Source organism: Echinococcus granulosus (genome assembly GCF_000524195.1).
Source record: "Echinococcus granulosus chromosome Unknown EG_S00003, whole genome shotgun sequence".
In the NCBI taxonomy this organism is placed as follows: Eukaryota; Metazoa; Platyhelminthes; class Cestoda; order Cyclophyllidea; family Taeniidae; genus Echinococcus; species Echinococcus granulosus.
Window position 1 is genome coordinate 2,766,769 of NW_020170383.1, and position 17,909 is coordinate 2,784,677.

Here is a 17,909-nt window from a genome sequence, read left to right on the forward strand (position 1 = left end):
AATGCCTTGTGGTACTGTCATCTATAAGCAGACCGACACTGGAAAAATTTATCAAAGAAGAAGTGGACAAAAATACTTTAATCAGAGGGATTTAAAAGGAGTGCTTATCGATGTTTTTGTGAACAAGTTAATTACTTGAAAGTATCGCTCACCGCCCAGTCTCAAGAGGTAGAAAGGGATGACTTCATTTAAAGTATTCCTAGTCGTGGTAATAATGGCTCCGAAAAAGAGAATGTCACTAGTCAAGAAGAAATTACTTTTAGAACCTATTTTGACGATTTACCTCGAAGTTAAATGTGATCCTAGGATAGCTGACTAGTTTTTGCTATCACTATAGCATTTCGGTGTTTACTGAGCACGAATTCGCGATGTCCAAATACATTTCTCCGAATTTTCTTAATATTGCTTTTGTGAGAGAAGTTAATTTTGATTTCGTTTGATTTAGTCAGCTAAATACATTCATGCTGCCTATTGAATTCCGCATGTTCCACTCCGTCAACCAAAATGTTGTAGCTGATCCGAAAGTCACATTAGGGAGCAGAAGTGTAATCTGCGGCAGTTGAAGTGGCCGGGTAATTCAATATCCAGATAAGAATAACGTCAGATCTTCACTTTATTATCGTCCAATAATAAAACTCTAATAAAATTTAATTGAGTTTATTCAATAAGTCAATCAGTTTAGTGAGTACAGAAGATTTCCCACCACTGGACAAGTTTACCACAACGATTTAGTTTCTTTATATGGATGGTACTTCAAATGAACCAATTACTCAGTTTCATGCAACTGGGTAAAACTGTGTATGTTAAAATAAACAATTTTTTACAACGTATCTCTTCTTAGTTCTTGATAATCGGATTTATAAGATTGCAGGACTGATGTACTTATTTTGTTGCATGACTACAGTAATACATCACTCTAGGTGAAATTTACTACAAAAAATAATCACTTTGAAACAATAAAAGTGTTCTTTAGCTAATCGAATCAAATTATTTTCATTTTTAAGATAATACTTTAAAGTATGACTCTGTGAAAATACTTAAGGGCCAATTTTTCAAAGCTTTTTGCCTTTCATACCCTCAGGTGATCAGATGCTACAAAGTATAGCAGTTCAAGAATAATTCTAACTTATTCCGCCAACTAGATAGTGTAGGAAATGTTACTTTGTTTTTTTTTGCACTGATTGCCATCTAAAATACCTCGAGAGGTTGATTTTATATGGGTAACTAGCTAAAAGAAGGTATAAATAAAAAGGAACCTAGACTACTCGCACAAGTAACCACTTTTATTTTGGATCGCTACGATGCATTTTTTGCCAAACTATGGCAATTTATTAAATGTGATAATATGCTAATATTATCATCATGTGGACCAAATAAATGGGATTTAGGCTGCGGTACACCTACTGACGCAGAAATACACCGACGTGTACTAACAAAACTGCTCATTGCTAAGGTCTCCAGTAAATAACATCATTTTCTAAGTCTTTATCATATTTCCGTGCTATTTCTAAAAATAAATAATAAGCGGAGGGCTCTAAAATGAAGCCACAAAGGATACATTATCCATCATATTGTGTAGTAAAAGCAGACTGCAGAATTTTTTAGAATTAACGATTAGCCCTAAGTTTAGAAAGGCTAGTATAACTTCAACTAAGCCGCAGCACATCTGCATACATTTTTACTGGCAAACAAATTCAAGATTGTGCAAGTTTACTCACAGTGTCAAGTTCACGTGCGGTAGATACATTTTTTTGTCACAAAAAAGATCCCACATTGATGTGTAGTGGATGGGCTCAACTGATTTTAACCTCACCGACTTCCGCCAGAAAATCCTACGCCATGGTAAAAAAGAGGTGCTTTTGTGCTTGCGCAAATTACAAAATTTTGCAGCGAAAATTCCGCAACTACTATCCTTTCCCCAGTTTTAATGAGAATGATTCGCTCCACTCTTACAATTTCGCGATAGTAACTGCCAAATGCGACCCTTAGGCGTTAACCGAAGCATTAATTCTGTCAAATAAGAGAGTAGACCTCAGCTACATGTTATTTAAACACCCTACTACTTGTCAGGCAAGGCTATTTTGCCTGGATATTAACCGGATTTGTGGCGTTATGATAGGTTTCCTGCATTCATACAGAAGAAAAGGTGTGACAAGTGAAGTATTTAATGGTGAACTACTTTGAGACGTTTCTACTGATGATCGTTTCGTAGGTCCGTAAAAACAGGTTTGAGCAATTTTGGAAAAACAATTTTTGGGTTCTTCTTTCTAAACTCATTATACTTATCTAGAAGTTAATGAGAAATCAAGGTTTGTAGTCCCGAAAAAGAGAACAAAGAACTGAAGCCATTGGAAGAGTTTTGGTTCCTGCTTGATTATGACTAATGTGCTTTACTCAAAAGGATTTCTGTAAAATGTTTAATTCCTAAAATCTTCGGTAGTTATCCAAATACGATTGGCACTAAGCTGAAGTTTTATTCGACCCCATTAAGTGAAAAAGAAACAGGATGCGTCACAGAAATGGGGCTTACCGGCCATCTTTTACCACTTACTAAGCTGTCCCAATTAATAGAAGCACCTCGTCCATACACAAACCATAAATTGTCTGCATCTTCGGTTAAAATCACAACACTCACGCAGAGGAGACATTAGGAGGGAAGGCGACCAGAGGGTTGACAAGTGGAAGGTAGGTGTGGGTGGATGTCGATGATTCATTGGCGGCAGGGGAACGACCCCATCTTTTCTCCCCTCCACTTTTCTTTCAACAGAGCCTCCAAGCGTCGCCTTGCCGACTAAAAGTTGGCTAATTGTCAGGTTATACGCCATTCGAAGTGCTCCTTCAAATACCCATCTTTGCCGTTTTTTCTACTCTAGAGCATAACAAATGTGCCGTCACTCGACATCTCCTCTTCTGCTCTGCAATTACTCTTTTAGTCGAAGGGATCAGCTGAAATTAACTGAATTGAAAGAGAATAGGATCCAAATTTAAAAAATGTTGGTAAAATTACTCAGCATATTATGTAGCACAATAATAAGGCAGTGGTCAGCACTTACTGCCTTCTGCGCCGTCAAAATAAAATAATTAGTGGAAAAAGGTCCTGATTTGAATTTGAATATCATTGTTAAATTAGATTGTGAAGTGCTGTTTTGTGCGCATTATTCATAATTAGAAATCTAAACCCCTCGAAGTTAAATCCAGTTTACATCGCTAAAAAAATGATCACTTCCGAAAGCGATTCGTGATATTTCTACAATCCACTGAAAGCACTCAAAATTTTAATGATAGAATATCGTTCTTCTTAATAAAAATAACTATTAAAAATGTAGCAATCTTTAAAATATGACTTAAAACACGGGTAGCTACGAATTAAATAGGGTGGCTGGGCGAGTAGTAGCATTTTAAAACTAAAAATTCCGCAGACTTGACAAATGCAGAACCATCACCACTTTTTATCGTGTGACACGGATGTCTCTTGCGGAAGTCGGCAAGCATAAAAACGATTGAGGCTGTCAATTTTGCATCAAAATGCGGTTTTGTGGGAAAAAGAACTCACCACAGAGGGAAAAAGCGTTGTAAAGGCAACAAATTGAAATTAGGGTACAATTATACTAATATGAGATTGGTACACTGTTTAATGAATATTTCCATCAACAGAAATGCAATTAGTGAAACCAACTTGCATATTCGATAGACAGCACTTCGTTTTACGTTGATTACAATGCACGCCTCACGTCTTGCCTTACAGTCACTTTGAGTTTCCCTAGTATTTTTAGTTAATCTATTTTTACTTCAAAATGTTAAACTTTTGATATTTAGGGTACCGGATTCGCATACCGACCACTTTCCAGGTAACTGGAAAGTGCGCGCTCACTTATACCCATAAATCATTTTTAAAATGCTTGGCAAATTAACCCGTACACATACTGATTACTTTGGACAATTGTTTAGATTAATATTGCTTATAAATGGCTAAACAACTTATAAAAGTCTCATGCGAGGGATCCTTTTTATCGACCTTGTAACGACTTTGAATAACTGTATACTAGTGTGAGATATTTTGCAGAATTATCCATTTAAAAACAAGTGTCGAAGTTTGCTGGATAAGTAGGCCTTCTATAGCACTCCGAGACCTATTTAAAGACAAAAAAGTAAGTAATACTGGGACAGAATACGTATTGTCAAGCTAAAGAAGGGCCTGGGGCTACTGGCAGGGCCCGGTCCACCTAGCGAAGGCACAGTGGCGGAGCACCTAGGTGGCCCCTTTACCAAAACCAAGAGTTAGACAAAAAAATAAAGTATTACACAGCCCCTCTCCTCTTTAAAGCGCCATTCTCGACGCTTCCCTCCATCGGCCTCCCTCATCGGCCATCAAAACGTAATCGGTGCTGCAAAGAAACACTCATGAACCAACCGCGCCAGTCATGGAATTTGCGTGCACTTGAGAAGATATATGACCACAATCTCACTGATACCACTTGGCATATCCGTTGGATCTAGAGTTCTATGCCGCTTTGGGACAGTATTAGGGAAGGGGGAATGTGCTGATCACCAGGTCTGTTAGCCGTAAGAACACTAGCCGAAAAGCAGACGTATTACAAAAGATGGATTTTATTTTTGTGGGGTAAGGTTTCGCGTCTGTTCCTCCTCTTCACTTTGTTTTAACTTCAGTGCTGCCCAGCCATATCTATCTATCTATCGAGTTAGTGGGGAGGTGAAAGTGGTATTGCGTGTTCACTTAATTGGTATCTTCATACAAGTTCTGTAGGCAGCTCTGTAACAAGCGTTTTCAGATTGTTCACGACTAGTGCTGCGCCAGTTTTTAATTGCAGACTGCACGACTAGGATAGCTGTCGGAAGCTGACGTCACTGTCTACCCTTCTGTTAGGGGTCGTCACAGATTCGCCCATCTGCATCACATGCCCTTCTTTAATCACCCTAGGGTTTACCATTCAGTAATAGAAATCAAGGTAGTTGTGCCTTGCGATAGGGTTCGCCTTCCGCTGTCACCAGTGTGGCGCCCAGAGCCTTTCCTGAAGACGAAGGAAGCCATGATACGAAGGCAGAATATGTATCACCGTCGTATAGAAGGCCTAGAGGCCATGCCGCCCAGCGGAAGCACAATGGCTGAGACCTTCAGTGCCCGCGAAATTAAAACGATGGGTAAAACAAATAAACAAGATATTACACTTCAGTTGCCTCACTCATAATATGATAAGTAATGCGTCATTAAAATTTTTACGCTTTTCTTACTTTAAGCCTACATTATCTCGAACATAAAGACAGTTACATACATTCCACAAACATTGTCATGAATGGGTATTGGGCGCTTCTTTAATAATTTCAAACCATGTCTTAGTGTTGTTACATTTTAATGTGAATCTCTTAAATTTTATTGGTATAGAGTAAGTACAACACAGAAAACTCTTCTTGGTAAACTTGAAGCCCATTAAGGATTAGCTGGTACATTAAAAATGTCTTGATCATACTCGCGAAATTTCTTATATACTCAAAGCAATAAATGTTTTCCAGAGGTCGCATTAAGAATAGTTGAGTTCTACAGGTAAAAAAGAAGAGCTCATACTTGGAGTGGCTCGTTACGTTGGTACCATAGAACAAGTGAAATTTCTTCCCAGGGGAATCCGCTAAAACTAATTCAAATGCCAAAATTTTAAGTCCTTTGTAAGGAAAAGAGAAAAAACCAAAATATTTCATTCATAGCATATGACTTGTAATTAAAACCTTATTCGGCTAATAGTAATTTAAAGGCAAGAACAGAGTGGGATACTCAAATATTCTGTTCATTTTTTTGTAAACTTGAGGCATGCAAATGCTATATTCGGATGAAAAAAGGGCTGCTCTTTTCAATAAAATGCTAAACTAGCATGAGTTACTTCGTAATCAGAGAAATGAACATAAAACGTGGCTTATTCGCTGCCATTAGAACATTTCTAGCTAATTCAAAGTCAAATTTATCTTATTCAAATTGTTTTGACAATTTCTAGGGAATATAAACCTAAATGCTATGAAAACTTCCTTCAGCATAAGTTTTAAAAATATACTACTTGTAATAACTTTGAATTTTTTCTACTCTTATAATCCTATTCCGAAATTTTATAAAATTTTGCGCCGTATAGGATTTCCCTTAATGTCAACGAACCCTTATGCATTCATTAGGAGTACGCAGACCCATTTGGGACGCGGAGTTGATCAGGGACTAGATTTGTCAGTCCCAATTTGACAATTGAGAGTTATGACCATTTCTATAAAAAACTTCTTATTCATTATCTACGGAGTGCCAACAAACAAGAAAATTAAGAAAAAGGCTATTTACCCAGCTGGACTAAAGGAGGATAAAAAACAACCATTTAGGACTCTAGATAATCATGCTTCCCCCTTTTCTACCAAAACTATGTTTGTGGCCTATTGCTGTGTTCTATACAAGAACTGGTAGTTTCACTTGCCTTTTATAAACCGTGCTTTTCTATTCGAAAAATAGTTAACCACTTCATTTACCTAATAAAATGTAACAGCTTTATTAAGTAATCTGTAGTTGTGTGTTGGCAAGGAAAAGATGTCCAATGATGAAACCAAATTTCAAAGTTATCATAAACTTACCTCACGTTGGACAGTTGCGCTTGGATAAAACTTTATTCCAGATTCAAAGGCATTTTAAAGCCAATGTGAGGTGCTACCTATAAGCATAAAATCGGCATTTCTTACTGAAAAGCCCATCATGCATGGGAGCACATTCAGATGGAGGTATCAGTTGAATAGTTGTTAGTCAAATTTATACGAAGTTTGAAAATAAGGTAACAGACTGGAATGAAATTTTTTGGTTTGAAGAATGAAGAATATGTTAATTGTTTAACAGAAATATTCCTTGAACATCCACTCAGATAAAGATTAGTACATAATGTGTGTGTAGTCATTGTATTCAGATCAGATTGGAGGCATGGTCAATTGCCCCATAGCTAACTTGCGGCTCAGTTCGGCAATCCGTGATTAAGCCAAAGCCGCTGTTTAAGGAGATTCTAATAAATCCTATGGCGTTGTCTATTTCGGTCAATTCGCCGTTTAATTATACCTATAAGTGCTACAGAGAGTTTATGTTTAGAGATGCTCATAGCTCAACAAACGAATGTTAAAAGTAAATAATTCAGTTATAATTATAGCGAAAATTAAATCAACTTTCACCTTTTAGTTGAGACTTCCTACTACACTTAAGAAGAAGAAGAAGAAAGAAGAAAAGTAATTTTCGGATTTTTTTCTGGTACTCAGATCATTTGCCACTACTTTAATCACTCAATTCATTGGCTCTTCTTTCGTATTCAACAGATAAAAAAGGTTCAATCAAGTTATTGTAGGTCACATGATTCTCAATTGATGCTGACAAAACAATCGTGTTTGCCATACAGAAAACTGAAACATCAGAAACAAAAATAACAGGGTGTTCTAGGGGAGTAGATTTCAGTGTGGAAATCAGAAAAATTAATCGGTACTTTAATGGCTGATGCGGTGGTAGAGATGACGCCGATTTGCAATCCAGTTTCACACTGTCAAATGAATTCGCACTGACAGGGCATTAAATTCCCGTGTTGACCGCTAGGACACAGCCCCACTCCGTTTGGCGCCGTGACTGTCAACTCTACCGCAAAATTAAATCATCAGAGGGGAAATCGGCACAAGCATGATGAAATTACTGACCAAAACTTTACCTTGCGTCCTTCATATGATGGAGAGGTTTCCAATTTTGAAATGAACTATTTTTGACCAAATAGAATGTCATGATTTTTGACAAAAGGACGGAAGATCTATGACTGATGAGAAAGTTGTTTCATGAAAACGCCGGAAATGCAAAAAACATCGCTTTCTATTGTACACTTGAAGAGGACGGCCATACTTCATTGTTCTGACAGAATGAGGTTCAGGAGAGTGGCGTAAACAATGCAAACTTCACCGTTGAAGTGAATCATCTGTACGAAGAGCAGTGTAACAATTTTGTGATCCCGCAGCTGCCTCTCCAAACATTGTTAAATGAAGCGCATGATAAGCGAGAGGGTGAAAGTAGGACCAGAAGTCATTCTGTAGTAGTGCCCATCACTTCGTTGCGAGAGCCGAGCCAATTGTGCCTTGAGTTACACTGGTGGTAATCCGCATTGACAATACGAAATGTCAGTTGCTTACATTCGTGATGAAATTTAAGATGATCATCATGGGAAAGGTCTTTTATTTTTTCAAAACCTATAAAATTCCGAAAATAGCAAACCTCATACCCAAATCCGACACATCCGAAGGGACTCAAGCTATTGCTACTGCAACGGTGGCCTAAAAGCCGCTGAAAAATGGCATTTTACCTAAAGTTATTTAGATTTATATCGATGTTGCTCCCACATTGGCAGTTAAAGTTATTAAACGGTTCATAACTTGAATAAGAGAAAAAATAATCAGGACGAATATTGACTCAAGAGTTCTGATAAGGGTGACAGACGGGCGAAGTTAACGACTATTTGGCTAAAGCATCACCGATCTAGTTCCAATCTATGTAATTCACTGAAAAAACCTGCCGACATTTCAGCCAATGCAGTTTATCTTAGCACCAATTGGTGCGAAATTGGAGGTATGGAAAAGGAACACCAATTTTAGTAATGACCAGCATATCAGAACGCCGAAATAAAATACCAAATGAGTAGAGCAGAGAACGAGCTATTCGCTCTAGTGCCACCAACTTCATAAGGTGCCAGTGTTCACAATTTGTAAAAGTGCTCCAGACAAATGAGATGCTACCAGGTTGATGGCAAGTTAGGTGACTGCAGACATACGAAATTCTCTCAACCATCTGAACTGCCGCCAGTCAATTATGTCATTGAAATTCAGAATCCGAAAGTGCGTTAAACTTACGACGCGCGCTCTCGCAAAGCATGTTGGGCAGACCTTAGGGTAGGGCGAACCGAGCATGAAGTAAAACCCCAATTTCATCTTCCAATTAATGTGAAAAAAAAGATTAAATCGGAAAGTTTGTTGTGCGTTACGAAAAACGAGGTGGTTATGCTTGCGGGGGTGAAGTGTACAGCGCAGAAAAAGGTGCAGTCACTGAGTCAGTGCCTTCAAAAGGAGTTCCACAATAGGAAGAATAGTATGATAGCAGCCTTTGCCATTCGACTGACAAAACGTCTTCAGGTTAGTCAGTCGATGCACGAAGCCTTCAGCCTTAAGAAGTACGCGAACCTGGAAGACAAAAAAAAGCAAAAAAGGGGACTCTAACAACCAGATGCTGCCGCACATCATTGCAGATAGTGGTATCGAAGACAGAGCAAAAAGTACTGGAATATGACACTTCGAGGTGAGTACCAAAGTCCAATCTACTTCACTGACTCATTCTCCCTAATCAATTTCTTAGGAAAAATGTCGAGGGACATCCCGCACAAATACAATGCAGGTCTTTTATTTAACAGAATGTCGGCCGTTACCATTGGTGTAGAGCTACCCAGTAAGTTGTGAAATAATGTAGACTTTATTAAAAAGGGCCTAGGTGTATTTTAAACTCCAACTATAATCAGCTTCCTATTTCTTTTAACAAAAACCCACAATAACTTATTAACTGGCGGCACAATTATGCAAAAGCACCATTTGCACATTTTAAAGTGTTCCTACCACCTTTTCTTTGAAACGTTAAATAGTTCCAAAATCTAGCCTTGCTAGACAGCCTCCCCTCAAACACGTGCTAATCTGACTAATTTTTCAAAAACACTTCAACGATGAAATTTATGTCCACCATAAAAGTGAGTCTAGAAATTTCGATACTATCACCTGCACACTCACAGCGAGGTGACTGACGATAACAAGGGAAGTCGTAACCAGAGTTTTACAGCAGGACTTTATTGTAATGCTAAATGAAAGGCTCCGCAACTATTGTGAAAGACGACAATGAAGCACGGATTTTGCAGCACCCCAAAAAGCGTTGTGCCCCACATTCGCTGAGACGAAACTGTTATCTAAAGTGCTTCATTCAAATGTCACCCAAATCTGCTTTCATAAAGTATGCTGGAAAGCAGAGATAAGGAATGGTTGCAACCTGGCTACAAGTGTTAAAAATAACTACTTTATATCACTGATTCCACCAGTGAAATATTTTACCAAATTGTCTCAATAAAGTAAATGTAAATAAGCGATAGACACTTTTATAGCTCTGAACCACTGTGTGATTAATCATGTTTTGACAAAAGCATAATGAAGATAAAACTGTGCCCTAATTATGTATGTGCAAATCCTGCCTTAACCATCACTCACTATTTTACCTTGCAGAAGTGGGCAGTATGACGAATAGTCTGAAAGCCTTGATAGGTAATTGAAGTCGGACTGAGAATAATCCATCATTTCTGCATACTAGTCTGAGTTAATTCACATTTCCCATCATTCTTTCAAAAGCATTGAAAAATTGTGGGGTTTCCTACCAATTAGTTTCATTATCATCAAATCTTCAGTACTTAAATCGTCAATAGGATTAGTGCGGTCTTGCTAAAAGCAATACGCCTTCTTCCATTGAGTTTTTCAAGCAAAATTTCGGATAGCTAAAGAAACCGCAAGATGGGGACGAATTTTTTCTCTTCCCAACCAGACTCGAAGCGAAGTAGACGCACTTTCCCTGACTTAGACACGCGCCAGAGAGAAGTAAATTTTATTAGCGACCCGATGCCCCTCCCCAGCCTAGCCATCCTCTCATCCGTTCGTCTAATGGGCAGCATTTGTTGGGAGGTGCATAGGAAAGGAATGGATACAAACACAGGGCAGGACAAGTCGACTAACCCTAGTGCAGTTGTACGCGGCGTTGCTGAGTGCTGTCAGTGCCAGTAAGGGGACCTCGAGAGTGTTTAACGAGGAGGAGATGGTAGTAAGCTCCAGAGCATTGGCAAGGACTTCGATTATACCGCTGCCTAAAAGAAGCGCAAATGGGGCATGGTGTAACAATTTTAAGAAAGGGACTAATTAAGCATGGATAAAATCACAAGAGGTCGAAAGAATTGTGAAATATAAAATGTAGATTTAAAAACACTAACAACGCAAATTGATCGGCTATAAAATGTCTCCAAAATGTGGGAGCATTAACACCTCCGAAGAATAAACAAATTCTGTTTGGAATTTGGTGTGAATACAACTCCAGGGGAGTCGTCTTGGGATGCAAGCCTTATGCTAACCAATTATGGTTTCCGGACAAATTTTAATCGAAGGCTCGCCTTAGTTCAAAATGTTTTAACCGGAGTAGTCATGCAAATTCATTTTCAGTATATTCATTAGCATAACTCCTAAACTAGAAGTTTTATCAAACTTTGTGTGCAATAAACTCCAAATCAATGGGTCTAAATGAGCAGGTGGAAAATTCATCTACCCATCTATCATCTACTATTTTCATCTCAACACGGACCACTTAACACAACCTTACCAATGCTTTGCCACTAAATTCGACAGATTTCGAAAGAGAAGCTGATGACGCATTTCTTAGGCTTTTAACAAACTAACTGCGCTGCGAACAAATAATCGCTCTAGCGACACAAGACTCAAACTTTCTAATATGCAGATTCCTATTCAAGATTTATGCTGCCAACCTTCTGGGTACCCTTAAAAAATGAATCCAAATTCCAAATTAGCCATAGATTATGGTCATTCATTCCTGACTAATCCCACTTATATAATACCCTGGTAAAAAACCAACTGCGATTGCAAGGTCTCACACGTACGAAAGCAAACACATCCCAATCTCATTTTAAACTACAAATCGGGTACCTTCATTGGCTATTGAAACAGTTAGAAGCTAGATACACATTTTGACTAGCCATGTTAAAGCAAAAACAACTGTCACATCCTCTAATTAGGACGTTTCTAAGACCTCCACGCAGTAAAAATGTCACATTCATTAACTTATTTCAACGTTAAACGTTTGCTTCTTAAATCATTTATTTATGCCGTAAAGACTGCACTAAAATAGAGCAAGCCACACTATTACTTCTACTGAACATCCAACTTTTTCTGAAAGTGCGCAGAAGCTCGTCTAGTCGAGGCATTTTTAAAAAGATTTTTTGCGGCATTTTAAACCCTTGAATTAGTTGACAGAATAAAAAGGGTATGTAGTAACAGCTATGGTTTTTGGTGACTGGGCAGGATGAATTCGGAGAGTGCGTAGCAGACGACCTTTAATCTTCTTATTTCACGCACGTCAATTTCGTTCAGTATTTCCAAAAAGGATGGACAGTGGATGTCTGGCATGTTAAAACAAAACATTTTTACCTCAATAAATTCAGAACTAACTTTAAAGGTGGACTAAAATTTATGTCAGATTAAGAACCATACGAAAAATTAAGTGCTCAAGAAATCTCCCAAGAAGATTAATGAGAGTTGCGTGGAGACCTATCCCATGTATCATTCCAAGCATGGTTACTTATGCATCATTGCATACGATTTGCACAAATTCATTCACGGGCGACATGAATGAACAGTGTTTGCTTCAAAAAAGAGAGCTAGAGTCCCAATTACATCGCCTGTCTAAATTTGCCTAAAGCAGAGTAAAACACGGAAACTGCCGCAAAGGGAGTAATCGTAAGGGAGGTAAAAGGTGATGGAGGCAACTGATACAGTGTCACTTTTGCTAATTGAAATGGAAATCCAATTTGAGACAAATGGCAAAGTGAGTTCATTTTTACGCTCCGCAATAGTGACAAAGGCTCCACAAGCAAGACAGAAAGGTAGAGAAAGAAGTGATAGTATGAGTGACTCACACTAGAAAAGTTGGCAGCGGGGGTGAAGGCAATTTGCAGTGGTGAGGGTAAATAACCCTTGTGTCCAAAATCCATCCTCCCCACTTTGACAATGTTTGGCTATTTGGACTTCCCCCGTCGGTGTGTATCCGTGTCACTAATATCCAAGTAGGGTGCATTTTTGTTGAAATTTTAACCGTCAGAAAGTTTCCACATCCTATTCCACGTCAGTCATACCGATGAAGTCTTTTGGAAATTTTAAAGAGGCGGAGAATCACCTCACACCATATTTAATATAGTTGGTATTTTGTGCAGTAAATAGTTACTAAAATTGGCTGTCACTGACGTCGGGCAACAAACTGCGACAAATTTTTGACCTAGAGCTAAGAGGATCATGATTCGTGATTTACTGACCTTGAATTTTCTCTTATATTGCCTTCGGCAAGATTGAAAAAATTTTGTTTTAGCTGTTCATCACTATCTTCTATTTCGCTCTAGTCAATTTACCTGAGCCTCGTTCTGGATTTCTAACGTTAATTTGCCAAAAAGTATGGTGTTAAGCGAATCGGACCACATTCCTATCACTTCAGGGTTGATTTATGTCGTAACCAAAATACGTGTGAAAAGTGTCCCGAAAAGCATGTTTCTGACTGAAGCTTTATTTTCCTGCGCTTGCGGAGGCGACAGCTCATGGAATATCATCCGAGGTGCATTTTTAAACCTATCTTTTCTCATCTGACGCATAAATTTCACAGGCCTTTTGACGCTATTTATGGACATTATTCTTCATGCATCTCTTTCACTCCTATAATCGACCGAAATTCTAGGAGCACTAGTTTTTCAAATAAGTAGTGTTAATAAATCCAACGAGGTACTTTACTCACTACGAATTTCTTGATATTTCATTTACTTTGGAAACTGCACAGTCATATTTCATAAAAGCGTTTTATAAGTAAAATTTGAGACCTTAAGTTTTCAGCTGTAATATTGCCTGGTCGCCTGCTGAGCGTGTAACATAATTCTAGGCGATATTTGAATGCTTCCGTAAAATCAACAATAAAAGTGAACGGCATTCCCAGAACGAAAACGTGCATTTGAGGTAAAAAGTAATTTATTTCGGTGTTTCAAAGAATTAAGCCCATTTGGCAATAAGTAAGGATTTAAAAGCTAGCAGCATCGTGTAAAATATGCCTTTCGAATCAAATAATGCAAATAAAACTATCGATACGCTAACGATTAAGGTTTGTAAAGTAGGAAATAGCGTGTGGCAAGAAAGTTAGCCCTTAGCACTCACTCTTTTTGTAGAGGTATGTTTTGAAGGTGGTGTTGCTGCAGAAGTTTTGAAGCCCAAGAAAAGCGAAACGGCGAGCCTCCTCGTCGTGGCAGAATCTCACGTGATCCACCAGCACCTCAACTGCGCCTGCGGGAAGAGCGCAAGGTCAAATTCACACACACATACAGGGAGAAACACCATATAAAATAGTGGCGACGGGAAACGCATAAACCCTCACTGTGGTGGAAATGGGAAAGAGGGATGCTCAACCAATCTTTTTAACTTCTAAATCTCCGAGTGGAATGCCATAAACGAAAAGCCCTGCAAATGAAAGCGACTGAAAAGTGCCAGTCAGCTTACAGAACACAAGACTACGAGTTGACCCGGTTAAGAACGTAGATTTAATATCATTTTATAAGTCATTTTATAAGTTAAATATGGATGATGAGCGAAATTTTGCCAAATGATATAATTGCGCATTTACATGACTTAGTTGGTCGTGGAAAAACCCAAATAAATATGAATGAAAGTATTGGAATAAATCGTGTTAGAGTAGGTTTTAATGACATATATTCGCTTCTGATAGGTAACTTATTAAAATTATCAAATAAGCTTCAATTTAACCGCTTATGAATTCAAAAAAATATATCATTGACACTAATGGTCGCTACGCAAAACGAAAAGCAGATAAGTATCTTCCGTTTTACTATAAAATTACGCAAGGGCTTCAACAAGTCGTTTGAATACTAATTATCAAATTCTGTCAATAATAGAACTAGTTTGTTACCTGAAAATCAAACCCAACCAGAAAAAGATCGGGACAGGAATTTAAGATTACACTTAGTTGATCGAAACTACGATCTTACAAATAAAGTGATCATTCATGCAAAGTTAGAATATTGCAGATGTAAAATAGAAAATTCACTTATCCAAGTCCATAATGACATACGGGATGTTCAAAGGGGACTCGATTCGTTACAGAGAAAGGGTGATATAATAATAACATTCCCCACTTTATATGCCAAATATAATTTCACACCCTTAGCCTGCTAAAATTGGTCAAATCTAACAGTTAACACAGGGAAAATAGTAATATTTAGATGAATTTACGTAGGTGGTTCAAAAGAAGGGATTGGCCTTCACGAGTAAAGGTCAAATTGGCGATGAAACGTAGCCACAGACGCTGGAGATGTTGACCCTTAGGAACTCGAGCAAGGGCCTTTGCGTCCAGTCCAGTAAAGTGTGAGAGAATCTTTGCCTACGAAAGTAATTAGGGGAACAAGTGATAGAGAATAGATGGAAAAGCCTGAACATCTGGATATTTTGGCAACTGACTTTGCGAAGTAAAGAATCAACAACGGACTTTTGCATGCAATTTGCAGTGATGTAACAGGTGACAATTTGCTGGGGCTGTTTAAAACAGTTTTGCTTTGGATAAAACAAACCTTCGCAGACTTTTGAAGTTCCATAAAACACAGGATTACTACTGCATAAACTTTGTCAAATTAAAACTGCTATCTAAACCACTAATAAACTAAATAGGAACTTGCTGAGATCATTGGAAAGTGTCATTGCAACCACAAAATATAATGATAAGATGGTTGTGCAAGAATACTATACTTGAAAGGTAAAATTGGCTAAATGTCGAGTGGAGGTAAGTTGTTGAATCAGTAACACAAGCATTGGACAGGGAAATGTGCTCAGCTTTTCGAGTCTCTTTTCTGTCAAAAACGGTCCTTGCAAACTCTACTTTTTTCAAATTGCAAACAACACCAAAACGTTAGTTATTGAGAAACGAATATATTAGTAACGAACCATTACGAGAATGTCACTTCTGCAACTGTTTTAGGCGACCTGGTACTGATGTCGAAAGCTGTGCAATGGTGAGGGCGTTGTTACGTTCTCTTACTACATCTCTAATCCCGATCAAAGTAATAATTCTCAGCCTTCCCTCTAAATTTTCAAAACTAAAACGGCAGCAAACCAGTATCAAACTCTTCGAAAAAATTATTTACCTACGCAATTCCTGGCTGTGATGGCCACATAAGTGGAGTTGGTCTCCAATCGCATAACACGCGCAGTTTTAAACTCATTTTATAAGGCCAATATAACCGAAAGATTACTTGAGGCAAAATTGTTTTTAGGCAAACCGCAAAAGTGCCGGCTTCATTACGATTGCCACACTTCCTATCATAAAACATCGTAAATGGACTTAGTAAACATGATTGAAATTCTAGTAAGCACCGAGAAAAGCGAAATAATAGAAAAAGCAAAACAAAACATCGAAGTACCACGAGTCACAGTCGATTGTGCACCTACTTGAACAAAATGATGATATCATAAGAATAACATTATTTTTCCACAAAGACGGCTAAAAGTAGGTATTATGCTACTAAAGATGCCTTTTTTAAAAGAGCTGGCATGCCAAATTCGAGTATTCATTCGTCGCTACCGCGTACACATATGCATTTGCTTTAAAGATAGCTGCATGTTGAGCATTTCCAAGACGAGTTACAAACCTCGATCGAGGCACGTTGTGAATCACCAAATGACTTAAACATCATCTACATATATGGCGAGATGGAAACCAGTGAATAAGGTTTACAATGTGTTTTACATAGGGTTCTGTCAAGGTAGGATTTTAAGTGTTCAAATAACTTCTTATTTCTTCAAGGTTTACGCAACGTCACTGAAGCAGCCAAAAAAAACTTGTACCCTCAAAACAATAAACTGGCAATGGGGATAGCTAATTTGAGCACCCATCACTGGGAGGAGGCACATTAACTCACTCGCTCCTCCGATTCACGCAACGGCAACACTCAGGCATTATAAACCAATACTCATGTGCGTCAGCTTGAGTCCTGACAACTCCACAACCAGGGTAACCAGGACACAAAGACGTCAACACCAACGTCTCTACTTCCCAACGTTCATGAGCAAACTAGGGGTACAGTGTGCGTACGTGGCACCTGGCTGATTGCTAGGGCCCCTGCATGGCTCCACCCTTACGTGTTTATAGCATCCAATTTCCCTTGACCTCACAGCGATTGCCAGTGCATCTAAAGTCCATCTGTACATGATGCTGGCCACTCGGGCGAATTGAACCAGACCACAGCGCCTTCTACTGTCCAACACCTAATCGCGAAAAGGAACGCTCCTCAACACTCAACACGGCAACATTTTTGGGGTCGCAGACACTCCCAGCATCACCAGAATTCAACAACCAATCCCTCTTAGTCCATCGCTACAACAGTTGCCTAAACTGCCCATCTTTAATTATGATGTGTAAATCGCACATTCCACTTTTGCGAATTTCGACTCAAACTTAACACAGGAACTAATGCTTTCGCCACTCACAATAACTTTGCCATACAATTCATTCCAATGAAAAAACACAAGCAATAAATCGATTTAAACAAAGAGTTATCTCAATGGTTGCGACACTTTCGTGATCCAGTGACGATCTCCAAGGCATACACTTGACACAGCCCACCAACCCAAAATGCTTCGCAAATCTCAACGTTGTTCCGACACAACGTTATTACTCTGTGGTCACCTCCCCACGAAACACAGTGACACTGTACTTATGGCAAGCGGCTTCAAAGCCACGTACAAATCGTCAAGGTTGCCAGTTCAGTGTTAATTTATGGGCGGAATAAAACCACGTACTGTGTAGGAATGGGGGCATCTCTCGAAGCTCATGTAATTGTGTCATATTTGCGAGTTGGAATATTTGTACGCAAACATCCTTTTACGATCCGAAGCGCAATAACTTCTTACCCTTTTCTGCGTGCTCTCACAGCAAGGCACGATAAATTTTCAACACAAATGTATCCACTTTTGCAAAATTCTAACCATTGCTAAAATCTTCACAGCAAGTACGACAAGAA

General features: G+C 38.6%; 2 protein-coding genes across 2 annotated transcripts in view; one reads left to right on the forward strand and one right to left on the reverse strand. All coding sequences in view use genetic code 11, as the record gives it.

Moving 5' to 3' along the window:
• Window positions 1–911: 911 nt before the first annotated feature.
• Window positions 912–6,929, reverse strand: EGR_00978 (hypothetical protein; the record flags this gene model as incomplete). The annotated part of the gene is made up of 6 exons (XM_024490227.1): window positions 912–1,036; window positions 1,162–1,228; window positions 2,531–2,610; window positions 3,744–3,787; window positions 5,582–5,675; window positions 6,794–6,929. 6 exons carry the CDS (start codon window positions 6,927–6,929, stop codon window positions 912–914), a joined length of 546 nt encoding a protein of 181 aa, XP_024355630.1.
• Window positions 6,930–12,607: 5,678 nt separating this feature from the next.
• The window catches only part of EGR_00979 (hypothetical protein), a gene marked incomplete at both ends in the record, with an annotated part of 6,818 nt that continues 1,516 nt past the window's right edge, over window positions 12,608–17,909 (forward strand). Inside the window, 3 exons of the mRNA XM_024490228.1 lie at window positions 12,608–12,752; window positions 13,826–13,898; window positions 14,793–14,973. Coding sequence (XP_024355631.1) covers window positions 12,608–12,752; window positions 13,826–13,898; window positions 14,793–14,973 — 399 coding nt within the window. The remainder of the gene's footprint in view (window positions 12,753–13,825; window positions 13,899–14,792; window positions 14,974–17,909) is intronic.